The following is a 23,272-nucleotide window of genomic DNA, read 5'->3' as shown; positions in this document are numbered from 1 at the left end:
AATCACAGAGAGATTTGCTATGGCAAATGAGGTTCTATATCCCCTCTTGTTCTGCAATTAAGTGATTTTATAACTTTCAAAAAACCTTATTCTTGGCTGGCGCCACGGCTCGCTAGGCTAATCCTCCACCTTGCGGCGCCAGCACACCGGGTTCTAGTCCCAGTCGGGGCGCCGGATTCTGTCCCAGTTGCCCCTCTTCCAGGCCAGCTCTCTGCTGTGGCCAGGGAGTGCAGTGGAGGATGGCCCAAGTCCTTGGGCCCTGCACCCCATGGGAGACCAGGAGAAGCACCTGGCTCCTGCCATCGGATCAGCGCGGTGCGCCGGCTGCAGTGCACCAGCCGTGGCAGCCATTGGAGGTTGAACCAACGGCAAAAAGGAAGACCTTTCTCTCTGTCTCTCTCTCTCACTGTCCACTCTGCCTGTCAAAAAAAAAAAAAAACCTTATACTCACTCTGGATAATCACAGAAATTTCATAGCCCTCAATGAAATGATTTTACATTAAAAAAAAAAACTGTTACCAACTGATACACTGATGCTTACTTAATCCAGAACAATGAAAGAGAAACAGAGGGCCGACTGGTTTATCAACTAGTCAGGAAATAAAGGTACAGGACATGAATTCAGCTATAACTCAGAAGGCACTGAGGCTTTGTTGCAGCTCAGAAGTTTATTAATGAAGGGGATATGGTCAGGTGATGTTTATATGCTGGACTCCCACAACCCTGTATTCTGGCTGCAGTGGTAAAGAGGGAACCCTATTTTGGTGGCCACAGGTGATGTTATTCCAGGAACATGATGAGCCCTATTTCCTGGGTCCTTACAGCCGTTACTGGGCTCTAGCACTATTAAATAGGCTCCTTTTCTGTTTCTTGTACCTGAGCTGGAGGAATGACATTTTTTAAGATCTCAGTATAGTATGGGCTGAACACCTGATGGTTGTGATGCATCAGATTGACAAACTTCCAGCCCAGGTCTGCCAATTCCCCTTCGATGAAAATAAGGCCTCCAGGAAAGTCTAGTAAAGACTCTTGCATGCCACGAACTAGACAGCTTTTGAGGAACAGATGGATCCGCTGATCTGTGAGCAGGGAAAACAGTGGAAAGGGGGAAGAAACAGATTTCAGAAGAAATTCACAGTGCCCTTGCACTCTCTGTTCACCAGAGTTTTAAGTTAAATGAGTTATTCAATGACCTACTACTCATTTGGGTAAACCATATAAACAATGTTACTGTTGATTTCGATTTGAAGGACTGAATCTTATCAAGCTCCCAAAGATAATAAGTGATCAACAGATGGTGAGCTACAGAATTTCTAGTTGCTCATATGATTGCTTTACATAGCTGTAAGTGAGATCCCATTTTTTTTTCTTGGCTTTCCTTGCCAGAAATCCAGCCTTCTGTTCCAGACACCTGAGAAAAGCAGAGGCTCCTGGGAACCAGCAATCCCCCTGATGGAGCTGATACTCTCTGCCATTGAACAGAACCTCATGAAAAGTGAATGCCTCTGGATTCAGACTTTGGACATGACCTCCACTGAGAACCACAAGATGCATGGCCCACCTTGCTGAAACACAGAGCCCAAATACCAGGTCTCCCTGATGGAGAACTTCCAGAAAAAATGGTGGATAATAACATTTGGTAACTATTGAACAGGAACATGGGGCTATAAGTAAATTTAATATATATATTAAAATAACTTATTTTTTGGTTTTCCGCTGTTTAATTTATTTTCTGGATTTAGTTCTTTCTAAACCAAGAACTTTCTGGTTTTTGTGAAATAATTCAGTCTTAGTTTAGCTATACACTGTAGCACTTTCTTATTGCTGTAACAATAAGCATGTGACCTCACAAGAGGATCCTAGACACAACCTGAAATTCTAAGGACACGTGTTACAGCCAGTGCACCAAATTCGTAGTCAGACACCCACACCAGAATATGGGAAGACATTAAAGTTAAAAGCCAGCTGATGAAATTCACTGCTTCCATTCTAGCATGGAACATGTCCTACAGCCTCACAATCAATTCCATGAAAGGGAGTAGAGGTCCACATGGTAACTTAAATCATGGAATAAAGAGAGTGTTTTGCACCATAGATCTCAGACTATTGCTAAAGAATAGCCAGAAATAACTTAGTGGTGTTGGTAGGCCAGTGCCCCCCACACCTGTGAATTACATATTCAACTTAAAACCAAAAGAGGTCTATATTATATAGATGAGGAAACAAAACCCTTTCCAAATGAACATACTTTTTCATTTTAAATGAATAACTCACTTCCATAGTAAGATCTACCTTTCTCTACCACCTACATGTTTGCCACTCTTTCCCACTGTTACTACAGACACTCTTACCAATGATGCTACGAACGCAGTTCTCTTTCTTGGCAATGTTCTGGAGTTGACCTACAAGAGATTTCTTATTTTCGTTGCTCAAAGCAGTGAAGCCCATGTCCATAAGGCCCTGGTGGATTTCCTGAGACACTTGTTCACTCACACTCAGCATAGCCTCTTCAGGTCTAGATAATGAAACACAGAAATCAGAATGGCCCTAGCACAGGGGCAAAGCCCAAAGAGCCGGATACCACAAGCTAAGTCCATTTAAGGGTGAATTACAGCCCAGTAATACTGGAGCCAGTGGGCAGGTGAAACAGTTTCATTGTGACCCTCAAAGTACCAACTAATCCATATGCTTTCATCATTGGATGCTCTTAGCATTCTTTAGTCTCATAACTTTTATTTTAAGATTCTCTTGGATAATTTTCCTGGTTGTTTTTCCTACATCACCAATAAATTTGAAAATTTATTAAGAGACTTAGACCTCTAATTCCTTTTTTTACTTTGGTATGGTATCCCTGCATGTAATGAATGATCAATAAATATGACTGATCAAATGATCAACTTCTGAACATACATAACACAAACCAACTATCATCTTATAGAGCATATGATTCATTTTTTTTAAAAGATTTATTTTATTTATTTGAAAGAGTTACAGAGAGAGGTAGAGACAGAGAGAGAGAGAGGTCTTCCATCCACTGGTTCACTCCCCAGATGGCCGCAACAGCTGGAACTGCACCAATCCAAAACCAGGAGCCAGGAGCTTCTTCCAGGTCTCCCACACGGGTGCAGGGGCCCAAGACCTTGGGCCATCTTCTACTGCTTTCCCAGACCATAGCAGAGAGCTGGATTGGAAGAGGAGCAGCCGGGACTAGAACCGGCACCTACATGGGATGCTGGCGCTTCAGGCCAGGGCTTTAACTCACTGCGCCACAGAGCCATCCCCAATGATTGATTCATTTTTAGGAAACATGACAATAAACATTTGTAGCAAACTAACGTTCCCATCTTCTTCTTTGGACAGAGGGTTTTATTTTTCTTTATCTCAAGCCCCAATACAACTAATCAAAGACACCAGCAATCATTGGAGATGGTTCCAAAGGACCTTTGGGTACTTTGTGGCAAACAGTAAGCCCAGGGGCTGGCACTGTGGCACAGCAGTTTAAGCCATTGCCTGCAGTGCCAGCATCCCATATGGACACCAGTTCATGACCTAGCTGCTCCACTTCTGATCCAGCTCCCTGCTAATGCACCTGGGGAGGGCAGCTAAAGATGGCCAAGTACTTGGGTCCCTGCCACCCATGTGGAAGAGCCAGATGGAGTTCCTGCCTCCTGGTTTCAGCCTGGCCCAGCCCAGGCCACTGCAGCGATTTGGGGATTGAACGAGCAGATAGAAGATCTCTTTCTCTATCCCCCCCTCTTCTTCTGTAACTCTGCCTTTCAAATAAATAAACAAATGATTTTTTTAAAAAAAGAAGCAATAATTTATTACTACTCACCTATGTCTCAAATACCACATATTATTTTCAATGCTAAGAAAGATTTCTACAAATCTCACCTGGAGTTAAATTCCTCTGTCAGGGCCTTGATTATGTATTTCAGTTTATCCACAAATTCAGGTGACCTGAATAAAACACTACCAGAGAAACTTCTGGCCACTAGCAAGACTGAAGTCAGGATGGTTAACTGGCACACTGTTGATTCCATCTCCTGCAGCCGGATTCTGTCCATCAGCAAGGTCTGGTGAGGCAGGAAAGAACAGGGTGTCAGGGGACGAGGATTCCAATGGAGGCAGTGAATACAAAACAAGAGGGCGACACTCCGCCATGTGTGCCTACCTCAGGGAATTCTTCGTTTTCAGGATCCCAGTGAAGAAGGTTCAGGTAGCCCTGGTATAACACCATTGTGGGACTGGGAATCTCTGAGCTGTTAGCTTCCTGACTTCCGGGTGAATAGGTCTTGCTTGATGAGGAGCTAGGAGAGTCAGAACTTGCAGATGGTGTAATGAGGTCTGCGGCTGCTTTAGTGAGCCATTTGGTGGTGAAGACAAGGAGATCTATTAGAAAGAAGGGAATATGTATCTTCAAACTCCATGTCTTGCAAACCAAGGCTTTAAGACAGGAATGTGGAACCTCAGCCTGTGGGCCATTTAAGGCTTGAGAAATTATTTGGTCTGGCCCTGCCAAGACCCACTGGTGAGACTCAAAATTCAGTTAATTCCACAGCAGGCTAATTTTTAAGTCTATGAATCTGTATGGCCCATGAATGATGTTATAAACATCCAAATGGCCCTTGGCAGAAAAAAGATTCCCCACTCCCTGCTTTAAGATATACTCCTTGTTAAGAAGTAATTTTGTGGCCAGCGCTGCAGCTCACTAGGCTAATCCTCCGCCTTGCGGCACCGGCACACCGGGTTCTAGTCCCGGTCGGGGCGCCGGATTCTGTCCCGGTTGCCCCTCTTCCAGGCCAGCTCTCTGCTGTGGCCAGGGAGTGCAGTGGAAGATGGTCCAAGTCCTTGGGCCCTGCACCCCATGGGAGACCAGGAGAAGCACCTGGCTCCTGCCATCGGATCAGCGCGGTGCACTGGCCGCAGCGCACCGGCCACGGCGGCCATTGGAGGATGAACCAACGGCAAAGGAAGACCTTTCTCTCTGTCTCTCTCTCTCACTGTCCACTCTGCCTGTCAAAAAAAAAGTAATTTTGTAGGTTTTTTCTTTTTCTCTACTCCTTACACAAGGAAGAAACTTTATATTCAAAAAGTAAAAAAGATTCTACTTCCTGGTAAGAAGGTAGGCCCAAAGTCAAACCTCCCCTCTCATGCCCTTAAATTTTATACATACGGGGCTGCCTGTCAAGCAGCTCCTGGAATTTAGCTCGTTCATACTGGACAGAATGTTCCTGCAGAAAAGGTCGAAGGCTCTGGATAGTGTAGTTCATCATGTCCATTTTCATCAGGCCCAGAACGTGAAAAATACCCCTGTCACAGGAAGAAATAGAATACTTATACTATGAGGAGCAGGCATCTGGCAGAAAGATGAAGACACCGCACAAGATGCCTCATGTCTACATTAGAGCAACTGGGTGTGAGTCTTGGCTCCCTCCACTCCTTAATATAGCTTCCTGTTTCTAGCTTTCTGCTAACATGTGCCCCAGAAAGCAGCAGGTGATGGCCCAAGCACTTGAGTCACTGTCACTCACGTGGAAGATCCAGACTGAGTTCCAGGTTCCCAGCGTTGGCCTGGCCAAGCTCCAGCTGTTGTGAACATTTCAGCAGTGAACCAGAGAATGGGAGACTTCTATTCCCCCTTTCCCTTTCAAACACAGTCAAAATGAATAAATAAAAATAGTTTAAAAAGAAATAAAAAGGTCGTCAGTGGAACACCAAAAGTGTTATCTGCTGTGGTTAGTAAGAATGTGTGTAATTGCACTTCAAACTCATTAGACAACTCATTTTATTTGTATGGGTCTTGGGACGGGGGCAATCATTGTTTCTATGTTTCTATGGACTTAGGACAAATAGGAGAACATTTGGAACGTGTCATAAATAAAGGGGCCCCAATGATCTAAAGGTAATCATCGGAACCTTGAGTAATTGTCCTTGGAAAATTAAAATCAATAATTCAAGGAGGAGGAAAGAAGTGTTTGGGTGTTCAGTAAACAAGAGCTAGACAACACACAGGCTATGTCACAATACCTAGTTCAGAGCTGTCTGCATAGTATTTAAGACCGACTTAAGGAATAGCATGTCGAATCTCACCTCAGTAATTCTACTGGATCTGTTATACTCTCCAGTTTCTGCACTGCTTCATCTCGAATTGGTGCACATAACATGCCCATCAAACTGAGAATGGAGCTAGAGAGATGAGGTACATCCAAGGCCCCATGCTCTGCTTCTTGCTTGAGCAGACCCAGGTCTAGAGCTTGTTCGATCTCACGTTTTAGTTGGTTCTGGCGAGGTAATAGCAGTGACAGCAAGATCTGCCGGACAGAGAAATCAAAAGAGCTAAGTTCTGTTTTGAACACTTAACTTTCTCCAATGAGAAAGGTACCCCAGGCCATGTCTTCTGAGAGTCAGGAAACTGGGTCTCTAAATATCCTAAAGTATTATTATCCTCTGTTTAGAGGACAATTATAATTTAACATTCTATTGGGATCATTTATAGTGGCAGTCATTATTTTCTAGGCAGAATGAGATAAAGATATAAAAAACAAGAGTGTGACAAAAAGAAGTGTAGGATAGCAGAAGTATAAAGTACACACCACCATAAGGGATATGAGGTTCTTAATGAAGAAGAAGGACATTTTTATTTTTACTCAAATGGTAAGGATGAAATTAGCAAAGAATCAAAGGTCATTGGATACAGCTTTTGACTCAAAAGTATAAGCTCTTGGTGACCAAGAACGCTTTTATTCACCTTTATGCTTCTGAAACACTTAAAACATAGCAGAAGTTAAATGAAAATTGTTTAATTTAATGACATATTGGATTGTTAGAGCAATATCCTAATTGTGAAGCTTCACCTTATACAAGCAAAATGAAAGCTGCTTACATAGTGGACAGTATTTATGGAATGTGCTAATTAGCACATTAGTGATCATCAACAATCCAAGAGTCTGGGATGCCCATCAACTTCACATCAACAAATAGAAGGTTGGTTACTCACATCCTTAACTTCCTTTAGTAGTTCAAGAGCACATGCAAAGTTGGGTGGAGCACTTGACAGTTGCTCTTCCATATGGTCCCAAAAAGCATTGTACATTGTCTCCACAAATCTGCCTTCCACACTACAGGAAGATTAAATGAGAAAATTACCCTTTACCTAGATAATTGATACAGATTCATAATCTCACAACGAACATTTAAAATCATGAGAAACCATTAAATTGACATGACAGGAGAAGTCACATTTAAATCTGAAAATGATTAAATCAACCTAAGTTTGATACAAAAGCACTGGAAAAATCCTCTCAAAAGGCCCTTGGTTCCAAAGAAGCTAAGTCTCTGCAGTAGGAAGAATCATGGGCTTAGAGTTGAGACCGTAAGTTCTAATCCTGACTCTATGTCTAGCCTAGATGGGTGACTTAGTTTCCATTTCCATAGGCTTAATCCATAGACTAGTTGATCACTTCACTTTAGGCTTGAAAACTAGAAGCATTTTTCTTCTTGCTGACAGCTAAAAGTCTCTAAGATCCTTCAAATTCATCCAACCCAAACCTTCAAACCTGTTTCTTGTGTATATTTGGCCCCATAAACCAGAAACAATAGACTTTTTCCTTTAAAATATATAAATAACATACATAAATATAAAAGAACAATATGAAATATAAAAGTAATCTAAAATATACAAAAATATAAAAAAAAAAAACAGGCAAAGTAGCTCTCCCACCATACCAATCTAACTTGTGAGAGGTCACCAACTATCTGGTGTTTACTGAAACCCTCCTTAATTCCTTCCCCTTCATCTTTTTTATCCATGTGGTCATCAAATTCCAGAGACTCTGCTTCCTAAATATCTCTGGAATCCAACCCCACTTACATGGATTATTGCAATAGTCAAACGGCAACCCTGTCCCACAGTCTTAACCCCCAAGATGACATATATTCTAGCTAAAATCAGTGATTTTTGTAAGATACAAGTCTGATCATGACATAAGTTATTCATCTTTATCCTGTCTGAATCCGTAGACAGTTAAAGAGTAACTGCTAGGAGCTACTTCCTTCAAGTCTTTCTGAAAAGATTGCTATGTTTCACTATAACTGAGATCCTAAAATGAACATTTTGAAAATAGCAGCATTGGTTTATTGTTTTTCAATAGTTGCATTGGTTTATTCCTGGTTTAAATATAATTTGTAACTTTTATTCCTTTAAACTAGTAAATACATTAAGTATCCTTGCATTTTATTTAATGGTACAACTTTAGACATACCTGAATATTACATTTATTAATAAAATGTGTCAAACATGATTAAAAGCTATTTGTGCTGTATACCTCTGCAAGGAAGAGTAAAATAGAAAAAGCAGTAGAATCTACCTATTTGGAGGTAAAATTCTCTCTTCCATGTAGAAATCTTGGTTGACCATGATTTCGTGAGCAATGCTCATCTTGGAAACTTCATTAATTGTCTCTATCAGCTCTGTGACAGAAAGTGCTGCAGATCGGCTCTCTGGAAAAAGGCATAGCCATCATCAGCAGGGAGCCTACCCAAGTAAAATTTCTATTTTATTCAACACTTCAGTCAAGTTAGGCCCTCAGATTTAGATTCATCAAACACACCTTACACAGACTCACTCAATTCCTTTAGCATTTGAGGTGTTCTGACTTCTTTGCCTTTCAAAAGTACTGCAAACTCTCAGATGTCAGGCATGGCAAGAAGTTACTTTATGAAAAATTCAAAGTGATTTCAAAATCTTCCATTGAAATGTCAAAACAGTAAAGAAAATGCAGCGAAGAAACAAGGAATAAAGTTGTGTTTTACAAAATAGACATTTACCTACAAATTACTATGTTCCTACTATCTTCTTCCTACCTCCAAGACTACATACAAATGAGAGCTAAAGTCTCCTTACAGGTAACACCACAAATCTTACTATATGGCTCTAAATCTGAATCATCCTTCTGAAGCTGTTTTTGGATCTAGGGATTCAATAGACAAAGGAAATTTCAAAAAGAATGAGTGATTGACAATTATTTGCCAATTTTTATTTTTTTACCTATAGAATTAAGGCAAACAAACAAAAATCCAAGCTTAATCATCATCAAACATTTAATAAACTAAGTATATTTTAACACTCCAAAAGGCACAAAGAAAATAAAGTCAGCACTAAGAGTAATCCTTTAAAATAAATCAACTAAATTTTATTTTAAAAACGTATTATCACATCTTTATTATTTCATTGCATTCAATATTGGTAAGAAGTATATCAGAAACTAGCATTGGAATTTGGGAACCAGTGTTCTAAGTTCATTAGACAAACTATTTGCAGCAGTAATACATAAAAAGCATATGTAGTGATTATAATAATTACTTGGTATTTCTGATAAGTTAAAATAAAACATGCAATGAAACTATGTCCTCATTCACCTTCAAGTAGTTTCATAATTCATAATACAGGGAGAACTATTTGTCCCCAAAACATAATAAAATTCACATGTAAGAATCCTAATACTCTAGGAAGATGGTTTACTTACTTGCATTTTTCATTTTAAAAAAGTCATTAAACAAAAATCTCACCAGCTGACATTTGCCCTTCAATATAGGGTAATTTTTTCAAGATTTATTCCATATTTGAAAGGCAGAGTTACAGTGGAGGGGGGGAATATATATCTTCCATCTGTTGACTCACTCCCCAAACGGACCTAATGGCCAGATATGGGCCAGGACTAAGCCAGGAGCTTGGAACATCACCCAGGTCTTCCATGTGGGTGGCAGGGTCCCAAATAAATGAGCAGTCTTCCACTGCTTGCCCAGGCTCATAAGCAGGGAGCTGGACGGGAAGTGGGAGCAGCATGTACTCAAAGGGATGCTCAAATGGGATGCAGCAACACACAAGGCAGCCTTATCTGCTATGTCACAATGTCAGTCCCCCAACAGAGTATTTTCTAGCTTAAGTAAAAAGCTGCATATGTTAGTACATAGCATCAAGGGGTGAATGTTTGGCCTAGCAGTTAAGACACCACTTGGGACATTTATATCCCATAAGGCAGCACCTGGGTTCAAGCCCCAGATCCACTTCTGATTCCAGCTTCCTGCAAATGCACACTCTGGGATGCCATGGCCCAAGTACATTGGTCCAAGCCACCAATATGAGACCAGATTGGTTTACAGGCTCCTGGCTTTGGCCTGGTCCAGCCCTGGCCATTTCAGGCATTTGGGGAGTGAACCAGCAAATGAGTTCCCTCTCTCTCTCTCTTCCTCTCTCTCTCCCTCCCTCCCTCCCTCTCTCTCCCCCTCTCTCCCTGTGTGTCTGCACATACCAGAAAATAAGAGACCTCTGTATCTGCCTTTCAAATACATAATCAACTAATTTAAAATATATCATCCAATCAGTTCATTAAGACCTTTGAAAAACATTACAAACTAAGAATTATGACATTTTGTTTAATAGCAGTGACCTCAAGTGGCCACTAAAGAAAAGTGTTATTTAATACCATCACAATCTCCAACTAGTCTTTCCCAATTTCAGTTTTCAAGATTTAAAATCGAGTTGAACAGGAATGCAGATTAATAATTAGTAAAAGTAATTGAATATTAATAGGGGGCCTGAAAATCTGAGCCTCTGTGAATTTGGATGAAATAAAAACCTCAAATGTTTAACATAAGATGTCAAAAAGTCATTGTGTCCCAAAGTTTGCATAAAAATTCTGTTATTACAGATCTAAAGATTTTATCTCAGAGTAGTGATAATTCTTATGTCAACAAAAGCACCCCTGGAAAAGGAGAGAACATAATCCCAGCATCAGATAATTTGGATTATTTATAATCTATCCAAGGTCTACCATCCACATTCTAAAATTCAAAGTACAAAAATGCTATCTATTTCCCATGTTTTGAAATGCCACAACCACTCTCAAGTCTTGTCAAACAAAAGGAATTATGCTTTGATCTCTTTCTTTCAGCCAAAAATCTTTCAATTGTACTTACCAGTCAGGTCCTATATGCAAAGATAAGTGTAAAAAAAGACAAGGAAAATAATAATCCAGGTGGACTAGCAGAACAATAAGAAAGCAAAGATGCAACACTACAAAGGTTTCTTTTTTATTTCTTTATTTGAAAGGCAGAATTACAGACTGAGAGAGAGAGACAGAGAGAGAGAAAAACACAGAGAGAATCTTCCACTCGCTGGTTCACTCCCCAAAAAGGCCACAGAAGCCAGGGTCCCGGAACTCCTGGTCTCCTGTGTGGATGGGAGAGGCTAGGAGAGGTCCGAGGACCTGGGGGCCATCTGCTGCCTTCCCAGAAGCATTAGCGGGGAGCTGGGTTGAAAACTGAATGGCTGGGACTCCAACCCACACCCTGGTTAGCACCACCATGCCGGCCCCTATCAAACTTCTATGTTCTTTAAAGACACTTAAACCACAGGCTTTCTGCCTCTTCCTTTAACCTCACTACTTTCAGGGACAACCCAAGGAAGTGATTACACCATTCTGAACCTACCGGGAGGGTGGTTATCTGTAGAGCTGCTCTGATCTTCCTGAGTCTGTCCCGGTGTTTTAGGGGTAGGAGCCCTACTCTCTGCTTCACTGGAGTCATTCTGGAGCACAGATTCTTCATTGATTTTTGGCATCTTGATGTTATCTGTAATTGGAGAGAAAAGAGGTAAGCTGTGTAAGATCTGTGATCAAGGGAAAAGGGAAAAGAGGGCTCTTCAACTGTGTTCCCTGGTGACTAAACTCACTGTTCCCAGTTGGACAGCGTTAGAGACAAGTTCTTCAGGGGCCCAGGTGGGGTAAGAGGAACGCAGGACTAGTGAGACCATCTTTACTGAAACTAAAGAAGTTTAGTGTTGGTCAAGCAGAACAGGAAACTAAGGTCCAGAGACGGCCAACTCACCCAAAGGTACAATACCACCCTGTACAATACCAGCCAACCTAGAAGAGGAATCTCCCTTGACTCCCACTACATGTAAGTGATCTCAGAATACCCATTTCCTCCCAACTTCAGCTTCTATCTACCTGATGAGGACCAGTGGCCAGCACTCTGGCAGCAGGAAGCCCCCAAGAAACTCAAATCACTGGCTCCTCACCTCTTCCCCGTCCTTGACCTGCTGTTCAGCGGCTGTGTCTGCTAGTGAAGCCCCTGTGGCCCACTCAACCTTGTCCTGGGACATACCACTGCAGGAACACCAAGGGGGGGGTCATCAGGAGGGAGGTCAGATGAAACCACTGAAATGATTTGGGGCTACTTAGAGCACACCCCTACCCATGATACCAGGTAGTACAGCCCAAAGCGCATAAACAAAGGACAGTTACTTTCCTGTGTAATACATCAGATCATGTGCTCAGGGTGCCTCTGGAGCCTCCAAAGCCAGAAAAGCAAGCAGGGTCAAACCAATAGATGAAAAAGGCAGGAAGCGCAGATTCCACCTAAGGCTTCTAGCTCCTATCTTCCCTCGTAGATGTCAAGTATCTCAGGAGCTTGAGATTAGTGTTCTCAAGCCCTATTCTCCCATATGCAGGGAACTATTTGAAGCTTTTATCTCCATTCCCCCAGGAAAAAAAAATAACATTTAAATAACTGTAAAGGAAAGTGAATGTTCTAAGCAGGCCTGGATTCAAAACATTTCTGAACCAAAAGAAATGTATTTTTTAATTCCATTGTCCACAAACTCTGAAGTATCTTCATCTCTAATGTTTTTTTCTTATTTTTCTTTTTTTAACTTTTATTTAATAAATATAAATTTCCAAAGTACAACTTTTGGATTATAGCTGCTTCCCCCCCCATAACCACCCTCCCACACACAACCATCCCATCTCCCACGCCCTCTCCCATCCCATTCACATCAAGATTCATTTTCAATTATCTTTATATACAGAAGATCAATTAAAATATACTGAGTAAAAATTTCAACAGTTTTCAACAGTTTACTTTTACACAAAGTAAAAAGTACTGTTTGAGTACTAGCTATACCACTAATTCACATAGTACAACACATTAAGGACAGAGATACTACATGGGGAGTAAGTGCACAGTGACTCCCATTGTTTATTTAACAAATGATACTCTTATTTATGAAGACAATATTCATCTGAGGCTCTTGTCATGAGCTGCCAGGGCTATGGAAGCCTCTTGAGTTCGCCAACTCTGATCTTATTTAGACAAGGCCATAGTCAAAGTGGAGTTCTCTCCTCCCTTCAGAGAAAGGTACCTCCTTCTCTGATGGCCCATTCTTTCCGCTGGGATCTCACTCACAGAGTTCTTTCATTTAGGTCTTTTTTTTTTTTTGCCCCAGTGTCTTGGCTTTCCATGCCTGAAATACTCTCATGGGCTTTTTAGCCAGATCCAAATGCCTTAAGTACTGATTCTGAGACCACAGTGCTGATTAGGACATCTGCCATTCTATGAGTCTGCTGTGTATCCCGCTTCCCATGTTGGATTGTTCTCTCCTTTTTAATTCTATCAGTTATTATTAGCTGACTCTAGTCTTGTTCATGCGATCCCTTTGACGTTTAATCCTATTATTATGATCAATTATGAACTGAAACTGATCAGTTTGACTAGTGAGATGGCATTGGTACATGCCACCTTGATGGGATTCTATTGGAATCCCCTGGCATGTTTCTAACTCTACCATTAGGGGTAAGTCTGAGTGAGCATGTGCTGAACTGTACATCTCCTCCCTCTCTTATTCCAACTCTTATATTTAACAGAGATCACTTTTCAGTTAAATTTAAACACCTAAGAATAATTGTGTGTTAATTAAAGAGTTAAACCAATGGTACTAAGTAAAACAAAACAAAACAAAAAAAATACTAAAGGGAATAAAGTAGTAAGCTGTTCCTCGACAGTCAGGACAAGGGCTGATCAAGTCACTGTTTCTTATCGTATCCATTTCACTTCTACAGGTCGCCTTTTAGTTGCTCAGTTAGTTGTCACAGATCAGGGAGAAATATATGATATTTGTCCCTTTGGGACTGGCTTATTTCACTCAGCATGATGTGTTCCAGATTCCTCCATTTTGTTGCAAATGACCGGATTTCTTTTTTTTTTTACTGCTGTATAGTATTCTATAGAGTACAGATCCCATAATTTCTTTATCCAGTCTACTGTTGATTGGCATTTGGGTTGATTCCAGGTCTTAGCTATTGTGAATTGAGCTGCAATAAACATTGAGGTGCAGACAGCTCTTTTATTTGCCAATTTAATTTCCTTTGGGTAAATTCCAAGGAGTGGGATGGCTGGGTTGAATGGTAGGGTTATATTCTTCCCAGAATAGAAGAGGAACATCAGAAGGTTCTAGGTAATCTGGGAGCAGCCTGGAAGGGAATGTTTGAAGTTAGAAGTGAGGCATCAGGGATGGAGAAGCCATTAAATATCTTTTTTTTTTCTTCTACCCTCCTCTCCCTCACTGCCCTGCAGCTCCAACTAAATGAGACTGTACTTAAAGCAGCACCTTATAGGACCGAGAAGCGAGCCGAAAGGGCCCCGCTTCTGTCATCTAGTGCGCGCAGGCAGGTAGCGCCCTGGCCCTGGGTTCACAAGTGGCTGTGCGCGGTCCGTCCAACGCCACCATGTCCCCTTGCTCTCAGCACACACAGCTGAAGCTTCTGCCTCCTCAAGTTCTTGGCTTGACCTTGTCACCCCTGTGTTCTCCTTTTCACGACTAAGCGCTTGGAACCTGGTGCTCACGCGTCATCGTTGTCCCACCACTCCTCTAAATCTCCAGGCCTTCCCCAACAACTCAAGGGAAACGTCTTTGCAAATGTCGCGGTGACCTCCACCTCAAAATTCCAATGACCAGTTTGGAGCCGAGGCCTGCCTGGCTTTCATGCTGATTTCGTGGTGTTCACTGTTCCTTTTTACTGGATCTCAGTGGCAGGATCAAGACGGTACCCGCAGCGTCTCTGTGTTTGTGTTTCCCTTGACAAGTCGCCATTACATATCTTTAAGGAAAGGCGTTTCAAAGCAGTGGAAGAGGAAGCTTCTGGCAGCAGCATTTAGTGCCTATCTCCACATTCGCATCTCACTCTGTTCGTTCCCAGGAATGCTGGCCTTTTATTATCTTTAACAGGCCGTGTGCCTTCCCACCTCAGGGTTTCGTGCATGTTTTTCTTTCTCCCTGTGATGCTTTCTTCCTTCTTTAAACCACTTTCCCAGACTGGCTTCTCACTGTTCAAGTCTCAACTTCTAAATCTTGAGTTTCCCAGAGAATCTTCTAGGGAGAGTTCCCTGTTAGCATCTCTCTTAACATTCTGTACTTTTGTAAATGATAAAAATGATCACAGTTTATAGTTGGGAATTTATTTGCATAAATGATATTTAGCAAATATTCAACACTGCTATGAGACCAAGGTTTCTCACGGTAGGAGCCATGTGCATTTTGTTCTTTACTGTTCCAAGAACATATTATGCATAAATATGAGTGAATGAGTGAATATGCATAAATATCTTAACTACAAAGGAAAACAGCAGTATTGGATGAATGACATAAAATGGGCCACATTCCCCTGCCAAACTGGTTGGGCCTCTCTTAGTTACTGGAGTCAACCTTTCTTCCTTTGTCTTTCTTTCTTTCACTTCTTGGCTTCCAATGCACAATGGCCAGACCATATACAGACTGTCTGCAACTTACGATGACTTGACTTATATTTTTTTGACTTTATAATGGTGTGAAAGTATACCCACTCAATCATTCTGGTTTTCAATTTCAGTTCAGTATTCAACTCATTATACTCAATATTTCACACATTTTTAGAAAATAGGTTTTGTGTTAGATGATTGTGCCCAACTGTAGGCTAGTACAAGTGTTCTGATCACATTTAAGGTAAGCTATGCTAAGCTATAATATTTGCTACGTTAAGTGTATTAAATGCACTTTCAATTTCAATTTGTGATGGGTTTATTGGGATCTAACCCCATTGTAAGTAAAAAAAAAAAAAAGGAGCTAGCAAGTAAAGTGGCTAGCAAGTAAAGCCACAGCCTGCAATGCCGGCATCCCATGTGGGCACCAGTTTGTGTCCCAGCCCCCCCACTTCTGATCCAGCTCCCTGCTAATGGCTGGAAAAAGCAACGGATGATAGCCCAAGTGTTCGGGCCCCTGCCACCCATGTGAGGGACTCAGAAGAAGCCTCTGGCTCCTGGCTTCGGGCTGGCCCAGGCCTGGCCATTAATACCATCTGGGGAGTGAACCAGCAAATGAAAGATACACGCGCTCTCTCTCTCTCTCTCTTTAACTCTGACTTTCAAATAAATAAATAAATGGTTTTTTACAAAATAATCTTTGTACAAAATTAGAACTGTGATCCACAACCTTCCCAGGAAACCAATCAGATATTCTGTAATAAACAACCCAGGATAGTGGCCTGCTAAAAATCAGGCTTCCAGGGAACCATATTGCTATCTGTAGTAACAATCCAAGAAGTTAAGCAATAAATTCTGTAACAATTGGACCCAAATAGTCAGGACTTGATTAATAATGACAGCTTCCCTAGTTGTTCCATCTTCCACCTTCAGATCAAACAGAGCAAACCAAATACGCTCCTCTAACAAACCCTATAGACTGTCACCCTTCTAATCAGCCCACCTATAGCTTCCCTAGGTCAATGGGCCCCAATCAAGGCTTTCCTAAAGCCTTCCCTTTTTCCACCATAAAACCTCCCTATTCCTCAGCTGCCTTTGAGTTTCTGTCAAAACACAAGTGACAAAGGCTGACCCCTTGCTATAGCAAGCTCTGAATACATTGACTTGGCTTGTTCTCATTTGGTTGATCTTTATTTCTGCACCAGCAAAACTAACACACTGACAAAGAAAAGAACATTCGCTTGAGAAAACAAGACATTGGGTCCTGTAAAAGAAGCATTTCCCCAGAGCCGTGGACAGAACAGTAAAGGGCAGCAGTATCTCAGGAGCAATTCAGAAAGAGGCCTATTCCTGGGTGAAGAATCTCTCACTCTCACTCTTGCTTTCTATCACTCCCTGACTCACTTGCATGCAAGATGGCACTGAGTAACCACAGCCCAAAGTGTCACAGTGCGGTATTTCAACACACACACACACACACACATATAAATGTGCAGTGATTTTATATATATATATATATATATAAATAAAATGAAAATATATAAACATATATAAATAAAATGTGCAGTGATTCAATCAGGGTAATTAACATTTCTGTCTCCTTATCATTATTTCACATATGGAGTCTTTGAGCTCCTGTCATCCAGTTCTTCTCAAAGATAATACAGGTTACCATATAGTCACCCTTCTGTGCAAAGAACACTGGAACTTAATACTCCAATCTAACTGTATTTTGGTACCCCTTTCCAACCTCTCTCTATCCTCCCACTCACCTCTCACTCTTAGCTTCTAGTAATCACAATTTTACTCTCTTCCACTTGGACATAAACTTTTGAAGCTTCCCTATAATAAAAAAGAATATGTAGCATTTGTCTTCCTGTGTCTGTTATATTTCACTTAAAGTCTTCCTGGGGCCAGTGCTGTGGTTAATCCTCTGCCTGTGGTGCCAGCAACGCATATGGGCACCGATTCTAGAACCAGCTGCTCCTCTTCCAATCCAGCTCTCTGCTGATGGCCTGGGAAGGCAGTGGAAGATGGCCTGAGTGTTTGGGCCCCTGCACCCAGGTGGGAGACCTGGAAGAAGCTCCTGGCTCCTGGCTTCAGATCGTCACAGCTCCAGCCACTGAGGCCATTTAGGGAGTGAACCAGTAGATGGAAGACCTTTCTCCCTCTGTCTGTAATACTGCCTCTCAAATAAATAAATAAGTCTTTTAAAAAATGTCTTCCAGGGCTGGCATTGTTGACATAGCAGTTTTAGCTGCCGCTTGCACAGTCAGCATCCCATGAGTGATGGTTTGAGTCCTAGCTGCTCTGGTTCCTATCTAGCCCCCTGCCAATGTACCTGGAAAGCAGCGAAAACTGGCCCAAGTGCTTGGGCCCTTACCATTTTCATGGGAGGTCCGGATGGAGTTCCAGGTTCCTGGCTTCCACGTGGTCTAGCTCCAGTTGTTGCAGCCATTTGGGGAGTGAATCAGCATAAAGATCTCTCTGTGTCTCTCCTTCTCTCTGTAACTGCCTTTCAAATAAATAAATTAATCTTAAAAAAATAAAGTCTTCTGTTTACACATCAATTTTCTTAAAACTGATAGGGTTTCATATTTTTTATGGATGAGTATTATCTTATTGTATAATCTGTACCACAATTTCTTTATCCACTGGTCCATCAATGGACACCTTGGTTGATCTGATATCTTGGCTACTGTAAATAGTGCTGCAATAAACAATGGCATGCAGGCATCTCTTCGATATGGTAATTTCAATTCCTTTTCATATATACCCAAAAGTGAGATTAGTGGATCCTGTGGTAATTTTATTTTGGTGTTTTTAAATATTGCATTTATCTTCTTTGAAGGTCAGAGAGAGTGGGACAGAATGCACTCTCATCCTGATGCACTTTCTAAATGCCCACAGCATCCAGGGGTTGGCCAGTCCAAAGCCAGGAGCCAAAAACCCAATCCAGGTCTCCCACGTGCACTACGGAAGTACCTGGAGGCCATTTGAGGAGTGAACCAGCAGATGGAAGGTCGGTGTCTCTCTCTCTCTCTCTCAAAGGCAGAGTTAAAGAGAGAGAGAGAGAGAGAGGTCTTCCATCCGCTGGTTCACTTGCCAAATGGCCACAACAGCCGGAGCTGGGCCTATCCGAAGCCAGGAGCCAGGAGCTTCTTCCAGGTCTCCCACGCAGGTGTAGGGGTCCAAGGACTTGGGCCATCTTCTCCTGCTTTCCCAGGCCACAGCAGAGAGCTGGATCAGAAGGGGAGCAGCCGGGACCTGAATCAGTACTCATATGGGATGCTGGCGCTGTAGGTGGCGGCTTTACCCGCTACGCCACAGCACTGGCCCATATTTTTTTTTAAAGACAAATCTATATCATTTTTCCTGCCCCTAATATGCTTGTAAAACAGACTCCAAATATTGTCTTTATCCACATGATAAAAGTAACACTACAGCTCCTTTTTCTGTTCTCCTCCACATCTATCTCTGACTCCATTAATACCATGCTTACCAATTTCGTGTCTCCTTGCAGCTAGCGCGGGCTTCTAATCGGTTCCAGCACCTCCTTGCGGGCAGGGAAAGTGCATGGGCATAGTTACACACAATTAGCCACAGGCAAAGTACAAGGGCGCCCAGCCCTCAGCACACCTGGCGGCGTGCTTTCCTGGAGCTGGCATTTTTTGGCTTCCCAAGGGCGGATTAGCGCTTTCTCCTAGGGTGGAGCCCCAAGGGCGGAACCCCACGTGGTCGATCTAAATATTTTCTCTTCCTGCCCTCAGTACAAGTTTCTCCAATGGCTCCTTCCGGCTGGTGTTCCTGGGAGAGGAGGGGAGGGGAGGGGAGACGAGGGGAGGGGGTAGTTGAGAGGGGGGGATGGAGGAAAAAGTTTGAGCACCCGGAAGTTCTGGGCTGGAGTTTACGGAACTGGTTCCTAGGGCTGTAAGGATTCCCAGGAAGTCGGAAGTTCTGGTCTTGCTTTCATGGATCTGGTTTCCATAGGCCGGTCCTAACATCCAGTATCCAGCTTTTAGAGTTGACTGGACTGCAGAACCTGTCTTCCTGTTTCAGCAAAACCTGCACATTCACTACAACTCACCCATTGGGCATGAAATAGTCCGCTTGATGTGCAGACATGTTTGAGGTGCGCACACTGCCACCGCCTTTGCCTCGTCAGCAGGCTCAAACTTCCATGGCTTGCTTGCTGTCTGCACAGGGCCATGTGACTAGTGCAGTAGATGTGCCAGGGGCCCTGTGGCTATTGGCTCCGCAGTTGGTGCAGGTTGCTCCTCTCTGGAATGACTGCAGTCTGCGACCACAGAGGCACATGTAGGTGTACCTTACTGCCGGTTCTTGGCTTATGGGTCAGGTTGGTGCTGTTCAGCTGGGGTTTGGTATCTCTGATGACCAACTCCACATCCCCACTTGTGGGGCAGTTTTGAGGTTCCAGTGAACCTTGAGCACAAGTTATAACCCCACCACCTGAGGATGCTTGGATGTGGGTTATTGCCCTGGGGGTACAACCCAGACCCCAAATACAGTGAAGCTTTGGGATTTAAGAACACCTGGACATAATTTAATGTTTCCTTACCTCAAGTTGACCTGTAGGCATGTTGGAAGCCCCTGTGGTCCAAAAGCCGTATTTACTGTAGAGTGCCCCCTAGAGCTCAGCAGCCCTAGGTGTGGTGGGGAAAAAAAAAAAAAAAAAAAAAAAAAAAAAAAAAAAAAAAAAAAAAAACCCTGAGCAGTTAAATATGAGATCCGGAGATCTCAGATCTAGATCAACCTATGGGGAGCCTGGCAAGGGCTGCGAGGTAGATCTACAGGAAACCCCTAACATGGGTTACAAGAAGGAGACCTTGGAATGCCAGATCGCTCCTAATGTCAGGGTTTAAGCCAGTGCTTGAACACAACTGCACTCACGCGGAGCCATGCCTTTTCTCTCCACAGCTTACCAAAAGACTCTCAGCTACAGGTAATTCTATGTCCTTTTATACACACACACACACACACACACACACACATTCACACTCATACACCCTAAAGGTGCTGCTTCAGAAACTAGCCATGGGACCCCAGATTCTCATGAATCAAAGGCTAGATATAGCATTTCAGGTGTTTAATAATAAAGGGCTGAGAAGGAGTAGGTACTCCAACATGGAGAGCAGCCCAGACAGCAGGGGTACAAAAAATGAAATAGTCTAAGATCACAAAGTGAAGTTTTCTACAAGGAAAATGTGTGTAGATTTACTAAGGACAGAGGTTGATCCTGGCAAGATAGATAAATAACTGTGCTGGTGGGCTTACGAAAACAGCTGTCAGTAGAAAAAAGATTCCAACTGATCCCCAAAGAATAAAAAAGCATAACAAGTACAAAAGTTAATATGGACCACTTCAAAGCACTTGTTGAAATTGTCAGATGTTTTGAGGTCTGGAGTTATGGGGCAGAAGGGGGCAATGGTGACGGTGAAGGCAACTCCTCTTGAGGAAGAGCACTTTCCCTCTTGGCTTTGGTCACAGCACTAGCGATGGGGCCCGGCTCCAGAGGCCCTACAGCCTACCTCACTGGACCCACAGCCACATGTTGAGCTGGCTGTATACTGGGGATCACCTTGCAAAGTGGTGAGTCAGCCAAGAGCCTGAAACAGGAGTTGGAATCCCACCCAGACATCAGTTGGTGAGCTTCTCCTCACTGTCCCCTCCCTTGTGCTTGAGGGTTTTGGTTTCTTTGCCCAGAAGATCTCCTTGTTCCTATGGCTAAACTCTCTTTATTGTATGCCTTCTAAACCTTTCTTTAATTGGTGGCTCTCAGAAACATCATATCAGTCTGCTACTGGCAGAACCTGGGGAGCTAAGCTGATTGCTACCTTACTAAGGTATTAAAGTTGAGTCCTGAAAATCTCATGATCAATCCCATACACCCACCACGTACACGCACCATGAAGGGGCCTATGAATACGCAGGCATCACGGATTGTATTTGTGATCTGGGATGCCAGGCCTGAACTGATCCACAAGGGGGCCCCCAGGGATTCCCCGGAAGCTGAGGGACATGGTCAAGACCCTAGGACGCCAGGTTCGACCCAATTCACTCTCTTCTTAGGTCACAAGGGGGCTTTTTCAGCTATGGTTAACTCAAAAATCCACTCACATGGACTCACCCCTAGGTTGCCTCCTTAAAAAGTTGGAAAATGCCATTCATTGATAAACCACTTGCTAAAGTGCCTGGAAACGCACTTAACAGAGCAGCAAAGAAAGCTGCCACTTAGGAGGTTTTGGAAATAGTTCTAATACCCCAGACTATATAACAATCTATTACCTATTGCCCTCCTTAGGAAGAGAATGGCACCCTAAGCTACCTGACAGCTTACCCCTTGCAATATGTATTTATGGAAAGCCTTCTTCATCTCTGACAACATTATCAATTTAGGTCAGGTGCAGAAGGCCCTAAAAGAATATGACAACAAGTTTCTCTTGGTGCCAGATTCCAAACATCACGAACAGCCAATCTCTCCAGGAGAAAGAGCATTGTTTTAAAAAAAAAAAAAACCCTTGGGGAGAAGGATCCCCCTCTGAGGAACTGTAACCTAAATGGAAAGACCCCATCAGGTGCTACTAGAACGCCTAATGAAGATATGGTTCTTTATTGCTCCTTTTTGGCCCATGTATATTCATCCTAATTCTCAAATTTGTCTCTTCCAGAATTCGAGTTTCATTTAAAAATTATATTCGTGCAAGGATTCCAGCCATTGCCAATGACTGTTGACAAACCTCTAGCTCCTTGAACTGAATTGCTATATTAAAAATAAGGGATTTCCATTCTGTGGCTAGGCAGGGACAACACTCTGACACAGCAAGAAGAAGCTACAGAAGACAGACTTTCCTCCCCTGACCCCCAACAAAAATTAAGAGATGAAAATTTCTGAGAGGGGAAATGATGTGGGAAGCAGAGAGCCAACAAAAAGAGCTGAAGACTGCAGTACCTGTTCTGCAGCCCCTACACAGCTGCAAATTTTAACCCAGGAAGCCAACATCGGATCTTCATGGAGTGCAGTTTGCCCCTTGCAGCTCCAGTGGATATTGGGCCAGGTAAGAATACTCTTAGGCGGTCTTGGCAGGTAAAAGTAGAACTAGACTGGGCCGGCGCCGCGGCTTACTAGGCTAATCTTCCGCCTTGCGGCGCCGGCACACCGGGTTCTAGTCCTGGTCGGGGTGCCGAATTCTGTCCCGGTTGCCCCTCTTCCAGGCCAGCTCTCTGCTGTGGCCAGGGAGTGCAGTAGAGGATGGCCCAAGTCCTTGGGCCCTGCACCCCATGGGAGACCAGGATAAGTACCTGGCTCCTGCCATCGGATCAGTGCGGTGCGCCGGCCGCAGCGTGCTGGCCGCGGCAGCCATTGGAGGATGAACCAACGGCAAAGGAAGACCTTTCTCTCTGTCTCTCTCACTGTCCACTCTGCCTGTCAAAAAAAATAAATAAAAAATAAAAAAAGAACTAGGCTGGTTCTCCCTCCTGGTCCCTTGGGAGTGTTATGGGCTTATGTATCTTAGCCTTTATTCTAGGTTGCTGTCTCCACAGAGATAAGAATTCAAAGCAGAGGTATAAACACAGTGCACAAATGAGAGCAGGATTTATTTAAAGCAGAGAGAGTTGAGATAGTGAATATACACTCACATGTGAGCATAGGCCACTCCACATGAAGATATACCCA

General features: G+C 43.0%; 1 protein-coding gene across 3 annotated transcripts; it reads right to left on the bottom strand.

The window, feature by feature from the left end:
- Positions 1-745: 745 nt before the first annotated feature.
- TCP11X2 (t-complex 11 family, X-linked 2) lies at positions 746-11,623 on the bottom strand. Of its 3 annotated transcripts, none has more exons than XM_002720340.5 (9): positions 11,494-11,623; positions 8,370-8,502; positions 7,001-7,121; positions 6,094-6,314; positions 5,177-5,313; positions 4,175-4,392; positions 3,895-4,076; positions 2,352-2,515; positions 746-1,079 (listed from the first exon to the last, which is right to left on the bottom strand). In XM_002720340.5, exons 1-9 carry the CDS (start codon positions 11,621-11,623, stop codon positions 847-849), a joined length of 1,539 nt encoding a protein of 512 aa, XP_002720386.4. In that variant the 3' UTR covers positions 746-846. The 3 variants fall into 3 exon arrangements, with proteins under 3 accessions (XP_002720386.4, XP_089180763.1, XP_089180764.1); XM_089324637.1 differs by having other exon boundaries at positions 8,370-8,472; XM_089324638.1 differs by lacking the exons at positions 8,370-8,502; positions 11,494-11,623 and having other exon boundaries at positions 6,094-6,284; positions 7,001-7,096.
- Between the last annotated feature and the right edge of the window lie 11,649 nt (positions 11,624-23,272).

The sequence above is a fragment of the Oryctolagus cuniculus genome, chromosome X (assembly GCF_051225735.1).
Source record: "Oryctolagus cuniculus isolate XC-2025 breed Fujian yellow rabbit chromosome X, ASM5122573v1, whole genome shotgun sequence".
Classification (NCBI taxonomy): domain Eukaryota; kingdom Metazoa; phylum Chordata; class Mammalia; order Lagomorpha; family Leporidae; genus Oryctolagus; species Oryctolagus cuniculus.
The sequence above is the reverse complement of the archived record's forward strand: the minus strand, read 5'-3'. Positions and strand labels throughout refer to the sequence as shown.